A 22,926-nucleotide genomic window follows, 5' to 3' on the forward strand; every position below is an offset into this window, starting at 1 on the left:
AAAATGAGCCACCAGTTAAAGTAGTTCACCTAAAAATGTATTTTTACTTTGTTTACTCACTCTTATGCTATTCAAAACCATTTGCAGTTACTTATCATTTTTTTCCCAAAACTTTTTCAATATTTCCATACAACATGTTTTTGTATGGAAAAGAGCAGTGTTAGGATTCTTGAATTTATGTAATTCTTTTTTGCTAGCCAGCTGACAGAGTCATGTAATTTTACAGATACATCAGTAATGAAAAGAAATTCCGATTATATTATTTCTTTTTTTTTTTTTTTTTTTAAAGAAAGAAAAGATGACTGAAACAGGTGAATTGCTAGCAATGCAGACACAGTGTTATTCTTGTACAGTGTGAACTTAAAAAAAACAAACATATCTTTTAAAACCAAAAAATTATAACATTTTGGGCCTTTATTGCACTCAACGTTTTTAGTCAAGACCAAAGAGTATATTGCTTTTATGACTTCAAAACCCGTAACCCCGCACCCTTCAAAATGTTGACATGGACATGGTTACGGCCTCCTTTTTCACTGTACATCTGGCCATTGTAGGCTAGTGGTCTGCACAGGCCTTAAAATGAAAACCAAACCCGACCTGTACCCGAGACTGTGTGGTCTACCTGTACCCTACCCAGTCCGAATGATACCATCAGATTTTAAGTCCAAACTCGCCAAAATCGCTTACTATCTAATTTCTTCTCCTAGCATGTAAGCTGTATTTTATGTAAGCATATAAGCAACATTCGTAACAGTACTGAAACTGTAAACATACATAGTTTTAACAAAGCACAGCAGCCCCTTAGTGCACTAGAGCAGAAGGGGAAAAAAGTATTTCCTTACCATTTATGTGCTGAAACTTCACCTGGTGAAGAACAATCTGGAATAAAAGGAAACAATGTAACAGTCCCCTATTGGTACAGAACAATCTGGATGTAAAGGGATTAATGGAAAGGAGAAGGCGAGAACCGACTAGACAATATAAATTATATTTAATTAAAAATCCTTACCTATTGTAACAGTACTTGCTAGGTGAAAAAAATGAAATGGTAAGCAATTTCAGGTTCGGATTGGGTTCGGGCTTAAAATCTGACGGTATCGCTCGGACCGGGTAGACTCAGGCCACATGGTCTTGTGTACAGGGTCGAGTTCGGGTTTAATTTTAAGACCTGTGCAGAACTCTACTCTACTTTAGGCACTATCATGATTTCCAGCTCGATTACACTTCCTAGTGCTTGACACATGCAGAGCGCTAGATGGTGCAATAGGAAGTGTAATCGAGCTTGAAATCACAATCGTCAATGGAGTCTGCTGTCAAGATGTACAGTGAAAAAGAAGTTATATTTAAGTCTGTTCTCACCCAAAACAAATTAGATTGCTTCAGAAGACATTGATTAAAACACTCTAGTCTTATGCAAGTTTATTAGGCTATCGTAAACTAAAATGAAAACTAAAACTAAATGTACATTTGTTCATCCATAAACTGAAATAAATATAAAAAAATAACAAAATTGGAAAAACTTAGAAACTAACTGAAATAAAATAAAAATAATCTTGAATAAGATTTAAACCTGCCATTACTATAACAGGAAGATGCCACTAGATGGCAATAATAGATGGCCCAAAACCCTCATTGCATCAGCAAACTACCAGAGAGGCAAAGCAGGTAGATAACAGTCTTTTTACTCATTCTGTCTTACCCTCTCAATCTATGATTTGATTTAGATTTATTTCGGAACTGGTAAAGAGTTTGGTTTGAAGTTTAGCAGGCTCAATATTAAAGCTTGTCCGGGACAAGTGGATTTTTGTTTGTTTGTTTATTTTATAAAAAAAATATTATTGATTCCATCTGCAAGACAAATAAACACAACATAAAATACAGCATCTGTTAAATAAATTAAACCCCTCCTCCAATGCTGCTAACCTGCCCATCACCCTGAAATGAGGGTGCCCCAACCGTCCTCCACCCCCTAAGAATAATTTGCCTTCCAACCATAACCCCAGTTAGGACCCAACTTTTTAAGTGGCTAGCCCCCAAAATAATATCTGTTCACCTAAGATGCATAGTCTGGGGCAAAATGAAAATAGAGTGCCCAATATGTCACACATAAATCTCTGTACCCTCAACCAAAATTTATCTTAATACATCCCTATTCTTCTGAATTGCATCGCCAGCAGGTGGGTGTGTCTTTAAGACCAAGTCTATACAATCTAGTGTGTGTCTAAAATAATCAATGCAAAATCTTAATTTGCTTCAGATGCACCCTTGAATCTCTAGATGCAGACTTGATGTTTTTTTAGAATCCTAGCCCACACTCCCTATACCAGTAACAAGTTTAAATCTTTCTCCCATAATCTCTTGAGAAAAGTTGAAACTCTGTCCCCCAGACTCTGAATTAACAGGGAGTAATACACTGATGCCTCATGACCTTTTCCAAAAGTAGTAATCACCTCTTCTAGAGTGTCTGCCCCTTTAAGGGGTGTATGTAAATCTGGGGCGCTTACTGATCCAGATGAAGGACTTTGCTATGCTATCAAATTGCTTAAAGTAAGAGAGGGGTGACATCTACAGGGAGAGGCTGTATGTAGTTGAATTTTGGAATACAATTCATTTTAATAACGTTAACCTTCCCAATTATAGATAAATGTAATGAAGCACACTTGCCCACATCGCTCGAAAACCTTTTTAATTAAGGGGTCAATATTAACTCTTAACAAATCACAAAAATTTGCTGTGAATAAAATGCCCAAATATTTAATGCCCTGTTTAGGCCACTGGAAAGCACCTGGCTGAAAAGCAGTTACTGGGCAGTACGCCATCAGAGTCAAAACTTCAGATTTAGACCAATTGAATTGAATTTAGAAAAGGAATTAATACTTCTGTGGAGGCAAGGCATAGATCTAGTGGGGTCGGAGACGAATAATAAAATATCATCTGCGTAAAGCAAAAGCTTATGTGCCATGCCTTCACCCCCGTAAAATCATCTTCCCATCTTATCGCTTCAGCTAATGGTTCCAGGGCAAGACACAACAATAATGGGGAAAGAGGACAACCCTGCCAGGTGCCCCTGTCCAGAGTAAAATAATCTGAAATGTATCCACTTGTTTGTACTGCAACTACCAGGTGTCTATAAAGTAACCTAATCCATCCAATAATCTAATCCATCCTGTAGGCAAGGCCTTAATAACCTTGGAGGAGCTTGCAGAGGTAATCTCAATCAAGATAATTTTTATGCTCAGTCGTCAGTTTAGGGAGTTCTAATGGTTCTACAAAGTTTCTAATACCTTCATTGGTGGATGAAGATGTGGAACTATAAAGATCAAGATAATGAAGTTGAATAATATCAGTGGCCAAGGTAAATATTTCACCACCAGCAGATTTCACTGGGGGAATTGAAGAAAAATATTCTCTTTGCTTTATATATCTAGAAAAAACCTTCTTTGCTTTGTAACCCGACTCAAAGTATGACTGTCATAGTAATATATGTGCTATTTGACTGTATTATACAGAGGTTCCATGAGGGCACAGAGAGGTTTTTTGTTTTGTACTCTTAGTGACTTATGTATTACTCATGTCATTTATGGGACTTCTAGGACTTCTCTGAAACACTTACAATAACAAATATCAGCATATAACCTTTCAATACTGTCTTTATTACAAATCTTATATTGCCCAAGTTTACACTGTACAAAGGACAGTAATTCATACATCACTGTATTTACAAAATCCACATGTGTATATCAAAGAGCTAAAAGGTTGCTAAAAGGCAAATGACTTCAATCACCACAAACGTATCCAATAAGGCAAGAATATAGTTGACAGTACATTACAAATTAAGTTTCAGTACACATTCAAATATAGACACATTTTAAAAAGAGATTAATCCAACTGTACCCTGAAGAGAAGCATTGTCATTTAAAACATCAGCATTAAAATAAACATTTAGAATAGAAATATAACAAATGTTTATAAAGAGAATGAGTTTTTGCTTGTGAACATGCACCATTCCAGAGAGAAAATGTGTGTACAGTGTGGGTGTGTGACAGATCTCTCTTGGACAGGTTGTTGCCCTCCATGTCAATAAATGGTCACGGTACACTGGTGTCCCAGTAAACCTCTCTTAATCGACCTCATTCACATTAAACCACACATCAATATCTCCTTAAACACATATCACTCATTTATAAAGAGCCTGCATTTGACACAGTTGAGTGAAACACAGTATGAAATAAAAGATACATAGATTCAATCTTTCATTTTCCTGTAATGTATCATCTGCATTTACACAACAAGAGTTTAAATATAAAGATGTGAAATGTTCATATGTTATTATTATTATTATCACACTTGTGGTCTCATTAATGATATAAATGTGTCAATCGTTACACTTCTGATTAGTTTATAGTGGTACATTCTAATATATATAGAACAGTCTGTCAGTCCCATCGCAGCATAATGATGCTTTTATTACAACTGCAGTACACTTGATTTCAGTCTTTGACATCCAAACACAAATACCATCACAAATAATTAATTTGAGCATTTTAACAAGTTCAATTATTCTAGTAAAATTTTAGATTTGAAATATAATTCACATTTGTATACTCTTCATGTGTTTAATTTTTAAATGAGGATATTAATTTAATATTTAAACGTTTGGAAGTTTGTAACAAACATTATGCAAAAAACCTCTTTCAAACTTTCAGAATGCACTATACAGTATTTATATCCTGAAAATCAATGCACTTCAAGGCTTTGGAAACATTCTGTTACTTGATTTGTATTACTTGAGTACATCCATGAATGTGTCATAAAGATGCATATTGAAAAATTAGAGACCCTTTGATATTGAATTCTGCAGTGCATTGATTTAAACAGTCAAAACTTCATAAATTATCTAAACAAGAAATTATTACACGGAGAAAGATATACAGTTGAAGTCAGAAGATTTCATACACTTTTTGTTTTTAAACTACACAGATTTCATATTAGCAAACTATAGTATTGTCAATTTGTTTAGGACATCTACTTTGTGCATGACATGAGTAATTGTTCCAACCATCTTTACAGACATATTGTTTCACTTTTAATTGACTATATCACAATTACAGTGGGTCTGAAGGTTACATATAAGTTAACAGTGCCTTTAAGCAGCTTGAAAAATTCCAGAAAATTATGTCAAGCCTTTTGACAGTTAACCAATTAGCTTCTGATAGGAGGTGTCCAGAATTGCAGGTGTACCTATGGATGTATTTTAAGGCCTACCTTCAAACTCAGTGCCTCTTTGCTTGACATCATGGGAAAATCAAAAGTAATCAGCCAAGACCTCAGAAAAAAAAAATTGTGGACCTCCAACAAGTGTGGTTCATCCTTGGGAGCAATTTCCAAATGCCTGAAGGTACCACGCTCATCTGTACAAACAATAATACGCAAGTATGAACAGCATGGGACCATGCAGCCATCATACCGCTCAGGAAGGAGACACATTCTGTCTCCTAGAGATGAACGTAGTTTGGTGTGAAAGGTGCAAATCAAACAGAATCAAAAATCAAATCAAAATCAATCAAATAAATATATATATATATATATTTAAGCAACATCAAGACATCATGAAGTGTCTTCCAAATAGACAATGACCCCAAGCATACCTCCAAAGCTGTGGAAAAACGGCTTAAGGACAACAAAGTCAAGGTCCTGGAGTGGTCGTCACAAAGCCCTGACCTCAATCTGATCAAATTTGTGGGCAGAACTGAAAAAGTGTGTGCGAGCAAAGAGGCCAACAAACCTGACTCCGTTCTGTCCGGAGGAATGGGACAAAATTACAGCGACTTACTGTGAGAAGCTTGTGGAAGGATACCCAAAACATTTGACCCAAGTTAAACAAATTAAATGCAATGCTACCAAATACTAACAAAGTGTATGTAAACTTCTGACTCACTGAGAATGTGATGAAAGAAATAAAAGCTGAAATAAATCATTCTCTCCACTAATATTCTGATATTTCACTTTCTTAAAATAAAGTATTGATCCTATCTGACCTAAGACAGGATAAGTTTTCTACGATTACATGTCAGAAATTGTGAAAAACTGAGTTTAAATGTATTTGGCTAAGGTGTATTTAAACTTCTGACTTCCACTGTAAGTAGAGTGTAAAATGAGAACAGTGACACCTGAGCAATACTTGAAAGCTGAAAGCGACCTTTAAAGTTTTAAAGATTGTACAGATATCATTAAAGGAATATTCTGGGTTCAATACAAGTTAAGATCAACTGACAGATTTTTGTGGTAATCAACTTTGTCATAAAAGCTATTTCAACTAGTCCCTCTTTTTCTTTAACAAAACCAAAAATCAATGTTACATTGAGGCATTTACAATGGAAGTGAATGGGGCAAATTTTTCAAGGGTATAAAAAGGCAAAAATGTGAAGCTTATAATTTTCTAAAAGCTCTTACATTAATTCTTCTGTTAAAACTGGTGTTATTTGATAAATGTCATTTTTACAGTTGTTTTAGGGTGTACAGCATCGTCATGGAAACAAAGTTGTATAATTGTATATATCTTAACTCAAAAAAGTTTAGTAAGTGATTTTATCACACTAAAATTATGTTAACATGCATATTGTTTTATCTTGTGGCTATACTCCTGAAACAGTGAGTATTTTAACTTTTATGGATGGCCCCCATTCACTTCCATTGCAATGTGCCTCACTGTAACCCAGATTATTGCTTTTTTAAAGAAAAGAAGGGACGAGTCTAAATACATTTTTGTGGCAATCAACATAATGCCACAAATGCTGTTGATTGAGCTTAACTTGTATTGAATCCAGAACATTCCTTTAATATACGCGTTTCTTTCCATATCAATAATTCAAGCCCTGATTGAGCTGTTTTAAAGGTCTGATAAACGTTTGCTTATGTTTAATAAAAACAATTACAAATACACGTAATGTCTTACAAGTTCAAATCTAGTGCATTTGTTTAAATTCAGGCATATGCTTGTCCTATTGCCATTTCATTAAATATTATAAATGTATTACATGCAAAAACTTCCCTTAAATGAGGAATATATAAAACGTACACACAGTTTTATCATAAGAACATCTAATATTTAAAGACTCAAATAAGATGTTGACTTTTGATGCATAAAAATGATAAATGATGCCTAGAAAAAGATCAGTTTCGAGGCTTTTAAACATTCCTGCAGTGTAAGAGACAAGTCATCCTTTAAAGAGGATGTTTGCTGTCTTTCTATTCTGTGCTACCCTTTAATAGTGTACACATATGCATTTTGAATCTGTATATAGTGAGGCAGTTTATAGTTTTCGGCATTTAAAGTCAACATGAATCCATCAGACTGAATGGTGAGAAGCAGGTGATTAATGTGAGTTTGCAGTGGATTGTGGAGGACTACTCCACTCCAAAAACACCACTGGCATCCACTTTTGAGGAGACTTTTTGACCGGTTTCATTTTTTGGGCGATTTAGAAGCACACCATACACGCATACAGTGGACTAATTGCAAAAATAGCTCTCGTTTTACAGAACCGCCACCCCACCATAATATTGCATATGTTTACAATTTTTATGATGAACAGACATTATTTTATCCTGTCTTTGAAAGCCTGTGATTCAGGTTCTCTGTCCCTGCAAAACAGTGTTGGTTCATTCCACTAGATGGCAGCAATTTACCTTCCATCACAATATACAGACCTGAAATGTAGGTGGCGCTCTAACGCAGCTGAGCGCTCACCATGGGCTCATCCATAGACATTCATTCTAGACTAGAAGCTCAATCTAGGTTTCGTTGGAAATGGGGAGCTCGCTTCAGATTTGGGCTGCGCGTCTGGGAGCTTCATGGATTCTCCCTGCATTCAGTAGGACAAATAGGTTTTCTGTATGTTAGTGCTTGATACTTTGATGTTTAGTGTCTCCTCTTTATACTGCTATTGCAAGTCTTTCAGAGAAGCCAGAGCGTAGTGGGGGTTTGCCGGTTATTTTATTGAAAATAGTTTTTGATACGTTTACGTTAGATATTGTTCAGATCTTTCCTCTATACTTCCTCCATGTCCTCTTTGGTGTCGTCCTCTTCTCCGACGGTAGGCACATTGATAGCAGCTGCGCTGTGACTCCCACCAGCCCTTGCAGTGAGGCCTGAGGCGAGTGATGACGTGCTGCCAGTCTTGGTTTGTGTGCTGCTGGTTCGAGCGATGGCGTGAACGCGCCGCTCCAGACCGCTGGTGTGGTGTGGCGCTCGGTTCCCTGCATCCTGAGCTTTGCCCTCCAGGAAGTAGGTGAGCATCTGACCTTTGCCCTTCACACTGATGTTACCTCGACACACCAGATCATAGTTGTTCTGAAGCAACCGGTAGGTATCCTCCGTCACCTGAGGAAATGGTCAAATATTTAAATGAAAAGCAGACTCCATTTTCTTTGTTCAAAATACAATTTCTTTTTTTTCTTTTCTCTCTCTCTTTTGATTTTTGGGAGAAATGTGACCTGGACATATTATTCACAGGCTTTGTGAGCTTCACCCATTAAAGATATATTGGATATCTCAGTTTCTGTCAGGAACGAGTACCTGGATCTTCCCTGGTACTCCAGTGCTGTCCATGCGACTGGCGACGTTTACAGTGTTCCCCCAAATGTCATACTGTGGCCTCCGAGCACCAATCACCCCTGCGACTACTGGACCTACATTAATTCCTAATTATGCAACAGAAAATATGAACAGGAGTTTTCTAACTTTATCTGTAAATGAAGACATCAAAATATACAGCCGCAAGAAAAGTTTGTGATCCTTTCAAAAGTATCTTGATTAGAGATTGATCAATATATGGGCTTTAGATTAATCGATGTCGATAGCTACTTTTGTAACTATCGGTTATCAGCAGAAATTGACACAGATAGTTCACAGGTTTTTTTTTTCTTGTGGATGGTGGCCATTTTGGTTTTATTTATGGTTAAAAGTCCACCAAATCATATTTTTTTCTGGTTATGATTGGGATGTTGGTTGCACAATAAACTGCATTTGGGAATTCAATAAATTTTGACTCTTGTAGTCTCTGTCTGCGCTGGTCTAACCTCTAATCTTGATTTTTTTGTAAACTGCAAAATAAATAAATACGATTTCAGAGACCTTAAGACTAAGGTGATTGATTTTCTTGGAAATTGGTTTGTTTCCGTATTTGGTCAATGTTGTGTCTTTAGTATTACCATGCAAGCAGAAGTATTAAAAAATTATGGGATGAAGTACTTGATTCAAGATGTGCATTTAATGGAGGAATTCTTTATAATCACAACACATCACACATTCTTTAAAGATATGGTGTGTTTCCACAACTTACCCACTCTCAAGACAAAATCATTATAGGACTGATAGTTGATTTCATCAAGGACATCAAACATTTCAATGGCAAAGTCTGCTATGTTGCTCAAGTGGGTTGCAGTGGATTTCTTTGCCTATAAAGAAGTGAACAGTTATACTCACAAATGATTTGTATTTTTTCAACATTTTGAACATACAGAATGTATTGTATTATTATACACTATTATAATGACCTTGTTTCCAATGGTAGGCACCAATCCAACTGCTGCCATATATGTGCTGCCGATAGTTTTGATTTTCTCGATATCTTTGTAACATCCTTTGTCCATGAGCTACAAAATAAAGTTTTAGCTTTTTAAAGAAATTCATGTATAGGCACAATTTATATTTGCCTGGAAAGCTAATGTCAAGCATTTAAACATAATCCAAAAAACCTTTTGGTCTAAATGCTTATGAGAAAGTGAAATTTAGCCAAGCATGTTCAAACTTTTGACAGGTACATATTATATTTCATAATGAAGGAAATCAGGAAACTGACCTCATCAAAGTCAGCGATGATCTCATTCAGCAGTCTCAAACACTCTACGCCCATGTTATTACCATCCAACTCAATGTAGAAGTCATTAAAATTAGGTATGGAAGCAAACAGAACACCAACCTGAGCATAGGACTGATAATAGAGATCCTGTGACAAAGAGAAATCAGTCAAACAGACTATGAGCACGGTTCTCATGTATTAGAATGAAATACCACTTTGATATGACCAGTCTTCCTGGTCACCGGCACATAGTGGAGGGAATTCACAAAAATGTGTGAAAAAAAGAGTGCAACAGTGTCTGTCTACTTTTTTGGTCGACTTGGCCCAGAATAACTTTTCCCATTAATTTCTTCCATAGGTATTTCATAAAATCCTTCATAAAAGAGTTCTAAGCCATAAACCAAACCAACCTGCTCCAAGGTGAATCACAACATTACAAACTTTGATTTGAAGCAAAACCTTTTTTTGAAAATCGAACAAAAAGACAAAAGTACAAGAACAAACAGCAAACCCATGAAGCATTCTGAATAGTGTAATCAAAATTAAAACGATGGAAAAATATTGATACTATTGAACTATTAATTGATTATAAGTGTATAAACAATATATTTTAAGTTTATTTAAAAATATATACAATTACATAAGTAGAATGTTGGGAGAGCAACCCGATTATGACATTTACAGTGCATATTGGGAGTGGGCGGTCGCTGCAGTACTCAGTGATTCTCTGATTGGTGGATCTTTCTATTCAGGATCATGGGTAATGTAGTTCTACTGTAATTCCACTATCTTTATTTTTTATTAACTTAAAATAACACTGACTCTAATTTTGGCATGCTTCTCGAACGGATTAAGAAAGATCTCTCTAAATGGTCCCCTATAAAGATTTCTCTCATTGGCCGCATTAATTCTATTAAAATGGTGGTGCTTCCTAAATTTCTTTATCTCTTTCAGTGTTTACCTTTATTTATTCCCCTGTCTTTTTTTTAAGTCTTTGGACTCTGTTATCTCTTCTTTTATTTGGAATGGTAAGCACCCTCGCTTACGCAAAGCATACCTTCAGAGGCCTAGATGCAATGGTGGTATGTCCTTACCAAATTTTAAGTTTTACTACTAGGCAGCTAACATACGAAATACACTTTATTGGTGGCATTATCACCTTTTGCCCAATAGACCGTCCTGGGTGGACATGGAAATAAATGCTTACAAGCAAATTTCCCTTCCAGCACTTCTTGCATCTAAACTACAGTCTACCTCTTATATTCCGGTCGATTGCCCAGTGGTGAAACACTCGTTGAGGATTTGGATCCAATTCAGGAAGTCATTTGGTTTTAGGGACCCCTCTCTTCTTAGCCCTGTGTTCCGTAATCATTTTTTTTCGCCCTCAATGCAGGATGGTTCATTCAAGAGTTTGTCTCAAAAGGGGATAAAATGTTTCAAAGACTTATTTTTGGATAATGTATTTGCTTCCTTTGAGCAATTGGTATCACGTTTTGGTCTTATCAAGTCAGATTTCTTTAGAGTCTTGCAAGTAAGACATTAACTTTAAGTCACTTATACCAGACTTCCCAGCGATGCCCTCCGAAAATCCTTTGGATAGGTTCCTTTCATGTAATACATTGGCCAAGGGCTCAATTGCTACCATTTACAATTTAATGATCAATCTGGCATCTTCATCCCTGGATAACATTAAGAGAGCTTGGGAGACCACTCTCCGAAGACACCTGGAACTGTGTCCTTAAAAAGGTCCACTCATCGTTAATGTGTGCTCGGCATTCACTTATACAGTTTAAAGTTGTACACAGAGCCCATATATCCAAAGTTAAACTAGCTCAAATGTTTCCTGGTACTAGCCCTATGTGCAATAGATGTCAATGTACCGAGGGAACGTTAACTCACATGTTCTGGACATGCCCCAAATTAGAGCGTTACTGGCGATCGATATTTCACACCCTTTCTGTGGTTCTTCAGCATAGATTAGAGCCAGAACCTCTGGTGGCATTATTTGGAGTTGCCCCAGAGGACGTATGGTTGTCAGCATCAATGTGTAAAGTCCTTGCTTTCTCTTCCCTACTTGCACGTAGAGCAATATTATTAAAGTGGAAAGATCCCTTGCCACCCACTCATACTCAATGGATTAGAGATATGATGTCCTGTCTCTGCCTCGAAAAAATTAGGTATTCACTAAGAGGATCGGAAAATTTTTTTTTAAGATGTGGCGTTCTTTTCTTGACTATGTTGATAAGTCTGTTTGAATAATGCCACTACTATTGTTTTTTTCTTTTTTTTTTCTTTCTTTCATTTATTTCTTTTTTTTATTATTATTATTATTTTTTTTTTATGTATTTGGTTGGAGGTTTATGTTTGTTAGCATGTTTGTAAATATTGTATGCATGCTCGGTTCTTACAATTCCATTTTGAATTAATGGATAGTATGGGCGTCATTCTTAAATTGGATGGTGAGGGGTGGGGGATTGTGAATGTGATGTAGAGACTGTTGCACTCATTTATAGTTTTCCAATTATATCTAGCATACTTTACTGTGATTCTGGCTACTTTGTATTACACTACACAGCACATGAGGATAAAATGTCCAGTTATAATGCTCTTCTCTGTTATTTGATGAATTACTATAAAAAAAAAAAAAAGTTACATTTAGTTCACTGCCTGCTTTCCATGGGCGTTAATAATACAGTTTTAATTGTGGCAGGCAAATAGTGCAGACTTTTGTGAATAAAGTCAAAAAGACCTCATGAAAAGTCAAGAGGGCCTGGGTAGCTCAGCGAGTATTGACGCTGACTACCACCGCTGGAGTCGCAAGTTCGAATCCAGGGCGTGCTGAGTGACTCCAGCCAGGTCTCCTAAGCAACCAAATTGGCCCAGTTGCTACGGAGGGTAGAGTCACCTCCTCATGGTTGCTATAATGTGTGGTTCTCGCTCTCTGTGGGGTGCGTGGTGAGAACAAGCCACGTGATAAGATGCATGGATTGAGAGTTTCAGATGCGGTGGCAACTGAGATTCATCCTCTGCCACCCGGACCGAGATGAGTCACTACGCCACCACGAGGACTTAAGAGTGCATTGGGAATTCCAATTTGGGAATTGAAAATTGCAAATTCAAAAAAAATTAAGAGCAGTCAAAATCATTTGAAATCATACAAGTTTGTTTGTATGAATTTGCACGAATTGTAGACGTGCAAATCCTCTGGGTGTGTAATGCGCAAGTTATGAAAGTTCTGTGTGTCAGATGTTTGTATGCTGATGTATTTGTGTCCCCACCTGGCTACTTAACTGGCTTCACCAGCTACATTGTGCTAGCATAGCTATGCCAGTCCAGCAGGCCATATTTGAAAAAAAGACAGCTTTTTTAAATAGTATGCTTTCTATTGATTTTATTTCAGTAATGTTGTGCTGATGTAGGCAAATAGATCATCCTTATACATATCTGTGTGAGATCTCACCATATTTCTGGGGTTTGACAGCAAGAAGTGTTGTGCCACATGCACAGGCAGCAAATTAAAGAGAATTCTCTTGTTGTCCAATTTCACTTTCTCCATGCCATCTCTCTCCTCCTCTGCCTAATCACATGATGGAACATATTCATAGTGAATGTGATGAGCTCCACCTGGGCACCTCCACATTTTTACAAGTGGTCTCCACTAAAACAATCTGTGCCTATCCTAGGGTAATTGAAGTTGTCTTCATTTACCTGTGTGGCCCAGAGGAAGTCGAGACGAAGTTTGAGATCCAGCTGTCTGGAGTGCAGGGCCAGTGCGGTGGAGAAAAGCAGTAGAGACAGGATGGGCTCCAAACTGCGAACACTGAACGAACCAGACCTGCTCTCCTCAAATACAAAACCATACACTTCATTAGTAACATTAGACACTTCACAAGAGAAAATCGTTAAAAATTACTACTGAAACAATGTGAGTGGTGCTTGACTGTGCAGAACATGCTACAATGATATTAAGGTGTTTTGGATGGTTGCCAGAACATTGTAATGTTGTTGCTAAGGTGTTCTGACTGGTTGCTCACTTTCCATGTCAAAACTCTCACCTGTTTTTTTCCACCAGGCAAGGACCATAAGTGTCATCACGTAGAATAGTGCCAGCACACCTCTCCTCAACAAGCTACATAAGATGCTTCAATTCTATTTGCCTTTTATTCTTAATTTTCAGTTAATGGTTTATTTTAAAGTGTTTTGTAGCAAGGCACATTTAATTTGTTTTGATTTTAGCACATTTAAAAAAGCTGTGAATTGTCCTTCAGATGGCAACGAAAGAACACGCACTCATTTTATCAGTGTTTTATGTTATTAGGTAATAGTGACAATTGACTGAACTGAAATGTTTGTCTCCTTACATATTAGTTACATACTTCATCCTAGCACAAACTGTGATTTGAGGAATCATTCATTTCTCAAACAAGTGCCTCAAACGTGTTACATGTTGAAATAGTTGTTCAACTCCTAATCCAGTGTATGAGCAATACTAAATCTAATTTTTCTCTTCTCATAGATGCTAATAATTTGGCCAGTTTGCAATAATCTAGAGTGAAAAACGTCCCATACCCTGCAGTGTGTCTGAATCCGCTCAGCTCCAGTATGGTAACGTACAGCACCGCCAGCCCTAATAATAAAACCATTTTGGGCACCCAGGACACTCGAAGGAACAGCGCCATGGTCAGCGTGCCCACCATGCAGCATATGAAGGCGTACTGTGCACCCTCACATGGAAGCTCGGCCATGGTGCGGTTCATCCTGCCGGCTGCGTCAGTGATCACGATGGAGTGGGTGGAATTGGTGGGCCAAAGCCACGGCATGCAGCCCATCTGAAAGAAGCAGAAGAACATTTTTCTATGTCCTGAATATGAAACAGAGCTGCTTTACATTAATAAACACAACATGCATGTCTACTATGTTTTAGTTAACTAAAGCAATAAAATAATGCTCAGCACAATATGTGTTCTGTTCTGTAAAACTGACTAACAAACAAAGAGATTGGTGTTAGCATGTTGCGAAGCTAGCAATGTGATGGGGAGAACTGAGCACAAACTAACACAGGGCTAGCTGTAACACAATTTAAAAGTTGCCACACAAACTGTTATGACAAAACTTCATTTGTGTACTCGATGCCATATCAACACTGAGACCATGAGCACACGCCATAGCTTTAGTAATAGGCACAGTGAGATGTGCACAGATCAAGTGATGGACTATAAGAATTGTGAATATTTACCACACATGCCTGAGCCAAAGCATATATTAAGAGCACTATAAACATGCACAGAACTGTGCGGATCTGTATGGTGAGGCACCCTGGAAAACACTGAGAGAGAGAGAGAGAGAGAGAGAGAGAGAGAGAGAGAGAGTTACAGCAAAGGCAAAAAGGGGGGAAATGGAGGTTTAAATTAGTAAATTGTTCCTCCCTAACCTCAAACTTTTACCTAAACCTAACGAATAGAAAGCTTCCTTACCCTAACGCAGCGTTTCTCAACGGGCATTGGACAGTGTTGGGGGGCAGTGTGAACAAGGCAGCAGAGAGGGGGGCGCTCAGGCGCAAATGGGGGGCGTTACTCAGAGGTACTCAACAGGCTGCCTGCGCAAAAATCTTTTCAGCTCTTCTCCTTAGCCTATGTCTTCGTCTTGCTCGGATTACTGCTGCCGCTTCACCAGGAGGATATGCCAGGAGAGCCGCTTCCTAAGTTACACATGCTTTTAAGAGGCGGAGAATTTTCAGCGCAAAATAGAGGCGCGCTTTCACCGGCTTTTTCTGTACATAACGCGGAATACATAATTAGGCGCATAATTAGGCGCAGTTTACGCTTCCCCTCCCATCTATTTATGTGGCACTCCCACTTTCCCCTTGTCCATCCCATGAATGCATATGCATGACACGAAAAGCGCATTTTGCCATTTTCAATTGCGACAGGCAATCTGCGCTTTCATCTCGGTGCGTCCCGTTCGTACATACCTCGCCATGGTTTTATGCGCATTTTGCGAAACAAATACGCCTGAAGTGGGCGCAAAAGCATTAGTACATCTGGCCCTGAGAATTTTAATTGTAATGTGATGATCGGGTGCGGATATCTAATCGGAGAAAATCATTGGTGATGGTGAGCTTGTTTTTAACAGCTGATTCGGGTGACGTTAGAGCTGATCCGCGCATCTCTACTCTGCAATGTGTAATTGGCCGATGGGAATAATAAAGTCATAATAATATAAATATTGATTTTATATTAGATGTCTTTTTGCAGTTATTCACCTAGTATATTAATAGTAACTTAAGTTCTCTCCTTCGTGTCCCGCAAAATCAGGTCTGCTGACCTGTAACAGAGCAATAGCCAGGTGGTCACCCTACGTTACTCACTGTTATTCATCACAACGTTTAAGCCTCTGACAACACATACAATGTTCATTTGAATGTAAAATAAAATTATGTCTGTGCAAATTAATGAATTCATATTTAAATGTTGCTAATAACCCACCCGCTAGTTACCGGCAAATGATCTCCATAGCAACGCCTAAAAACAAATGCCGCAGCTGTCAGAGTGGTAGAAATGACCGTTTGTAGGCTATTCAAATTTGAAGCCTAGTATATATTGCCTAATTGAGTGCGCGAACGACCGCTGCTTTTTCATTGGCCATTTAGGTTAGTTACGTTATTGTTCACGTGATTGTTTCATCTTAAAAAAATTCGTGTGTGAGCCTGAATTTGTTTGAATTTCTAAATACATTTGCAATACCTTTCAAACAATCCATGTGTTTTTGCATTTTTTTCCAAACACAATATTACTCAACTTGAGGCTTTTACATGTAGTTTAAATACAATAAGAAACTTCTGTTTCAGTTTTTTTTTACCAAAAACTCAGGCTTCAGGTATCAGTGTTGCAATTGTTTGGCTGTAATAGTATTTCTGAAGTGTTTTTTTTTTTTTTAGGGGTGGGGGGCGTTAAGAGGATCATGAAGAGGGGGCGTTTGTTCAAAAAAGGTTGAGAACCACTGCCCTAAAGCAACGATTAAACTTAAGTGTCCAAAAACAAATGAGAACTGAAAAGCACATTTTCCAAAGCAATCACATCACTTTCATCTCAGGTGTCAGTTTGCGTCCTTGACTGGACTTGAACAACTGCGTTTTATTCACTTTCACAAAAATCACAAGTACACCAATTTTTGTGAAAGTGAATAAAACGCACAGTTGTAGCGCCTCTAGTGTTAATTTAATCAGGAAACTGCAGCTAAATGTAGAGTGCGGCACATAAAATCTGTTTGCAAAGATTTTGTTACAGTAACGTTCATTCTATGAGACTAGGTTGCAAAGGTGAAGAGGTGAATTTTGCAAGGAGTGAATTAAGAATTTTTAATGATAATATTAACTTTTTAACTTAATACAAGAAATATTAAATAAGTTGTAAGTATTATAAAATTATTCAAATTCTAAATATTATGCACATTTAAATATTAATAATTTGTAGTTAAAATAATATTGTTAAATATTTATATTTTAAATATGAAATAATATACATTTAATAGAATTCAACATTGAATAAAATATTTATTTTAATATTTTCAACAAATATAAATATTAAATAATGGCTCCAAATAAATATTTGAAAAAGCTAAATTTTGCATCTTCAGAAAACAGTTCATGACTTAAAGATTATGAATTTTAAAACATTAAATTCAGTTAATTACCTGAACTCTAGTGATGTGCAGCAGGTACATGGTACATGCAACTAGAAAACAGATGCAGAAAACTAACATCACCAGCACGACAGTCCCCCTGAGACAACAACATAAAACAATGAAAAGAAACAACCAGAATCAATTCCAAATAAAATGATCAATCTCATGAAATATAGTTCAAATGTTTTGTGAGTGCTGAGGCTGTTTACATACTGTGGTATGAGGAGTAGATAGATGATGCCGAACAGAGAAGCGAGAATGAGAGCCAGCACCACAGCACCAGTGAAATACTCATCATTCAGCTGATGATACTACAGGCAACAGACCAGTCATAACACACAATATATAACTGCTGAAACTGTGACAACCCAGACTGATATCGAAGGTTTAAAGGACTACTTTACCCTAAAATTTACTCACCTTCATGCCATCCCAGATGTGTATGACTGACTTTCTTCTGCACAACACAAAAAGATTTTTAGGTCCATACAATGCAAGTGAATGGTGACTAGAATTTTGAAGCTCCAAAAATTACATAAAGGAAACAGGAGGAATCCATAAAACAGTTCAAAATTTAAGTCCCTCGTTTACTCTAAATCTACACTTTCACTTTTTCATCTGGAAGTCACATGTGGTGCCCATTCAGTTTTACTTTAACATCGGAAAGTGAAAGTTAAAGTGAAGATTTATAATAAAAAGGGTTTAAATATTGTTCTGTTTCTCACCCACACCTATTATATTGCTTCTGAATATATGGATTTAACCATTGGTGTCTTATGGATTACTTTTATATATCCATTATGTGATTTTTGGAGCTACAAAGTTCTGATCACAATTCACTTGCATTGTATGGACCTACAGAACTGAGATACCTTTCTAAAAATCTTAATTTGTGTTCTGTAGAAGAAAGAAAGTCACACACATCTGGGATGGCATGAGAGTAAATGATGAGAGAATTTACATTTTTGGGTGAACTATCCCTTTATGAGTCTTTACCCAGCTCTTTTTCCATACAACAGTTTATATAGTGACCACATGTTTGGTGTCAATGATGTAAAATTTAGCATATGTAAGTATATTAGTGACAAAAGTCTTTGATACAAAAAAGCATGCTGAATTGCACTGATTGAAAAATAAAAGTATTGCATTAACAGCGCTTGCATTTTTGGGGGGATGTAATTGAACATGGTGTATATATAAGATGAGAATTTTACAATTTAAATCATTTTGCAAAACATTTGATCATATAAAAAATCATAATAATATTCATCTTCCAAGTTCAGTTCAAAAATATATAGTTTTTTCATTTTTCATTTTGTGCAACAGGCTTTTAAATTAAATATGCACAGCGTAAATATACAACCATGTTAAATTGCACTGCAAGATGTCCGATGGGATTTTCATTGAGTAACAACTCACACATATGGCTAGAATTTAGTCCACAGCTAGTACAGTATTTAGCAAATTTTAATTAATTTTGGTCTTTTGATGAAAATGTAATTTATAGATGTAATGTAAATTTACATCACGATAATGTTCAAAATGACAAATACATATATCAAACTGTAACTGTAAAAATATTTTCAGTATTTAAATATCTTGAAATATATATAAACTACATCAAATTATTTATACTTACATCAAACATCCTAAAGATTAAATCGCATGAAAAACATGAGCACCTAAAATAATAGCATATAATATATTTACTGAAGCGTCAGCTACTTTTTAGATGTTACTCTGTAGTGAATTCCTCACGTTTAGACAGTATAAGGTATTTAACGTTACATGTAGCTTGTTTTTAAGGAAACAGCATATTCTTAATGCAAGTTACACATTCTGACTAGCGTGTAACTTTGTTGAAGTTCACCAGCTTGTTGGCATCTTTATCTGTGCAGGTGTAAATTGCAATATTATGTTTATGTTGTGGATATAGTGAATAATGTCACATATACATGATGTGCTTGAATGAGGTAATTAAACGGTTAGTTAAGTTCAAAGCTCTTTCAACACTGACTGGATGATTTCGATGAATTTTTTCTTAATTTTAGTACATTGTTAAATTATTTTTCTCATCATGTTTTCATCGACAGGAACGGCACATGGTGTGTTTGTGGTAGTCTCTCACCCTATGCTCGCGCTCAGAGTCTTTATACATGAGCGTGAGGAAGTGCACGTCGGCCATGTCGGACTCTGTCTGTCTTGCTTCAATCAGACGGCTGATGTAGCGGTTGACGCGTGTTCCTGGACTGCTCTGAGTGGCGTTCGCTGACGTTGACGTACGGTTCCTCAGCTTCTCTGGTGCGGAGCGAAGGACGCGTCTCTGCCAATCACAGATACAAATTCACATGTACACAAGCTCATTCAACAACAAGAGAACCAGTTCAATAATCAGTGATCACTGCTACTATACATGAAACATGTTAGATTCCAATATATATATATATTATCAACAGAATAGGGGAGATCGGGTCTATTTGTCACACTTTTTACTCGAGTGAGTATTGCTCAGAGCATTTGACCAACGTAAGTTAATTGTTGTTGCTTTTCTCTCTGATAATGATATATTAGAAGCTAAACTATTGAGTACACTTTCATTTCCTGCAATCATCCTTCCAAATCTAATTTTACTTTTTTCTAAAAACTCAACCATAACTCAACCTAACCTAACCCTACTTGCATTTAATTACATTTGTAGTTAAACTGTTAACCTTACCCCTAAGCCTAACCCTAATCCAACCCTTACACCTGACCCTAACCCCTAAGCCTAGCCCAACCCTTACCCTTACTACCCCAATCCATAACCCTACTCCTAAGCCTACCAGTACCTCAACCTCAGTGGCAGCAAATGTGAATCTTGTGAGAATTTTACAGAACAACATGTAGTCCCAAAAAAAAGTAATTGTCAAGTCAAATTTGCTGTAAATTTGCCACTGATCATTTGAGCTTTATGGCAAACTTGAGGTAAATTATCTACTGTTGCCAAAGGTTTGCTGCAGGTTCACCACTACCGGTGAAGAATGGAAAACTTCTGGAAAACATTTGCAGCGAATCACAAGCTCATTTGCAAATAATGAGTGTCAAATTTGTGCCAACTTTGCAGCTAGTTTGCCAGAACTCTAGATTTTCTGTAAGGGGTTACGTAGTTACACACATTATATTGTATGTATTTAACATAGTACATAGTAACTAGAATGTACATTTCCTGAAGAAAAGTGGTGCTTGCCGTGGCAAAACTCGTAAAATAGCATTTTATAACTGCTGAGATATGTTTTTTTTTACTCGGTTGCTAGGGTACCCCCATCTGGTTGCTAGGCAGTTACCATAGTGATATTTATCAAGTCTCCTTGCTATCCTGAGTAAAATCAGTCAACCAGGAAGTCTCTACGATGTTCTGATCCAGAGATATGTGATTTGTTATTTGGTTGCTAGGGTGACCCCTCCTTGTTGCTAGGCAGTTACCATAGTGATTCTAATCAAGTCTCCTTGCCATCCTGAGTGAAATAAGTCAACCTTGAAGTCTCTACTGTTTTCTGGTGCAAAGATATGTGATTTGTTACTCGGTTGCTAGGGTAACCCTATCTGGTTGCTAGGCAGTTACCATAGTGATACTAATGAAGTCTCCTTGTCATCCTGATTGAAATAAGTCAACCCGGAAGTCTGTAATATTTTCTGGTGCAGAGATATTTGATTTGTTACTCGGTTGCTAGGGTAACCCCATCTAGTTGCTAGGCAGTTACCATAGTGATAGTAATCAAGTGTCCTTGCCATCCTGAGTGAAATAAATCAACCCAGAAGTCTGTACTATTTTCTGGTGCAGAGATATGTGATTTGTTACTCGGTTGCTAGGGTAACCCCATCTGGTTGCTAGGCAGTTACCATAGTGATACTAATCAAGTCTCCTTGCCATCCTGATTGAAATAAGTCAACCCGGAAGTCTCTACGTTTTTGTGATGCAGAGATATGTGATTTGTTACTCGGTTGCTAGGGTAACCCCATCTGGTTGCTAGGCAGTTACCATAGTGATACTAATCAAGTCTCCTTGCCATCCTGATTGAAATAAGTCAACCCGGAAGTCTCTAGGTTTTTCTGATGCAGAGATATGTGATTTGTTACTCGGTTGCTAGGGTAACCCCATCTGGTTGCTAGGCAGTTACTGTAGTGATACTTCTCAAGTCTCCTTGCCATCCTGATTGAAATAAATCAACCCAGAAGTCTCTCTGATTTTCTGGTGCAGAGATATAGTTACTGCTAAACGGTTGCTAGGGTACTCTGTTTAGTTGCTAGGGAGTGGCTTGGCAGCTGCCAATCATGAAACTCCAAAGGCTGCTTGTCAGTATGAATGATATAAACCAACTCCCATGCCTCTGTGACATTCAGAATGGAAGATATCCCTCTATGGATTTTGGTTGCTAAGGTGCTCGACAATGGTTGCTAGGGAGGGGCTAGGAAGTGTTGAGGTGATTCATGATTGGCTGTTTGTTGTCCCGAGTCAAACGAGACCACCCTTGTGTTTCTATGACACTTCTATCCGGAGATATCCCTTTGATGTCTTTCATTAGAAGTCTATAGGACTTGTTGCTAAGGTGCTCTTAAATTGTTGCTAGGGCGTGGCTTGATAGCTTCACAATGATCCTGAGAGACTGATTGGTCGTCTGAGTGAAATGAGCCCGCCCCTTGTCTCTATGACACTGTGATCCAGAGCTATGTTCAATACAATATCCCTATGCAATGTTCATTTCATGGGCCGTCCTACACCATTGTAAGTCAATTGGGGCATCTTTGGGCAGCTCCTGCCCCCAGGGGTGCAACTTTTACCCCATATTGAGGTATGCTCTTACAGAGCCTGCCAGCCTCTTCAAATGTGGCAAATCACACGTTTCTGTGAAATCCTCGCTCGGAGCTGTGACTCGTCAAAGTTTGTCGCAATGTTAAGTCTATGGGATTTTTTCGGCGCTTTTTTGCCCCTGGGGCAAATACCGTACCTCGATCAGCTATAAAGTCATTCCACACCTCTCCTCAATAGGTCGCATAATTTGACGCCTCACTCAGGGGTGTGTGACAAAAGCTGCTGGGACAAGTTAGCTGCCGAACTTTTGTGTGGAAGAATAATTATTATTATAATAATAACTAGAAAAAGTTCGTCGAGACAAACTTTAAGTTGGCTTGTGAAAGTTTGGACCAGAAAGTTTGAAGTTTAAAGTAGTTTGAAGTTTAAATTAGTTTATAGTTTAAATTAGTTTAAAGTTTAAATTAGTCTAAAGTTTAAATTCGTTTGAATTTTAAAGTAGTTTGAAGTTTAAATTAGTTTATAGTTTAAATTAGTTTAAAGTTTAAATTAGTCTAAAGTTTAAATTCGTTTAAATTTTAAAGTAGTTTG

General features: G+C 37.3%; 1 protein-coding gene across 1 annotated transcript in view; it reads right to left on the bottom strand.

Annotated features, from left to right (window-relative positions):
- Positions 1-3,648: 3,648 nt before the first annotated feature.
- Positions 3,649-22,926, bottom strand: part of LOC127644621 (adenylate cyclase type 1-like) — a 180,396-nt gene continuing 161,118 nt past the window's right edge. The window contains exons 10-21 of the mRNA XM_052127887.1: positions 19,675-19,869; positions 17,760-17,857; positions 17,556-17,643; positions 15,100-15,189; positions 14,433-14,692; positions 13,572-13,698; positions 13,324-13,440; positions 9,864-10,010; positions 9,559-9,657; positions 9,345-9,459; positions 8,579-8,703; positions 3,649-8,383 (exon numbers count right to left, since the gene is read on the bottom strand). Of these exons, the coding sequence (XP_051983847.1) occupies positions 8,051-8,383; positions 8,579-8,703; positions 9,345-9,459; positions 9,559-9,657; positions 9,864-10,010; positions 13,324-13,440; positions 13,572-13,698; positions 14,433-14,692; positions 15,100-15,189; positions 17,556-17,643; positions 17,760-17,857; positions 19,675-19,869 (1,794 nt within the window). The 3' untranslated portion in view covers positions 3,649-8,050. The remainder of the gene's footprint in view (positions 8,384-8,578; positions 8,704-9,344; positions 9,460-9,558; positions 9,658-9,863; positions 10,011-13,323; positions 13,441-13,571; positions 13,699-14,432; positions 14,693-15,099; positions 15,190-17,555; positions 17,644-17,759; positions 17,858-19,674; positions 19,870-22,926) is intronic.

The sequence above is a fragment of the Xyrauchen texanus genome, chromosome 6 (assembly GCF_025860055.1).
Source record: "Xyrauchen texanus isolate HMW12.3.18 chromosome 6, RBS_HiC_50CHRs, whole genome shotgun sequence".
Lineage (NCBI taxonomy): Eukaryota > Metazoa > Chordata > Actinopteri > Cypriniformes > Catostomidae > Xyrauchen > Xyrauchen texanus.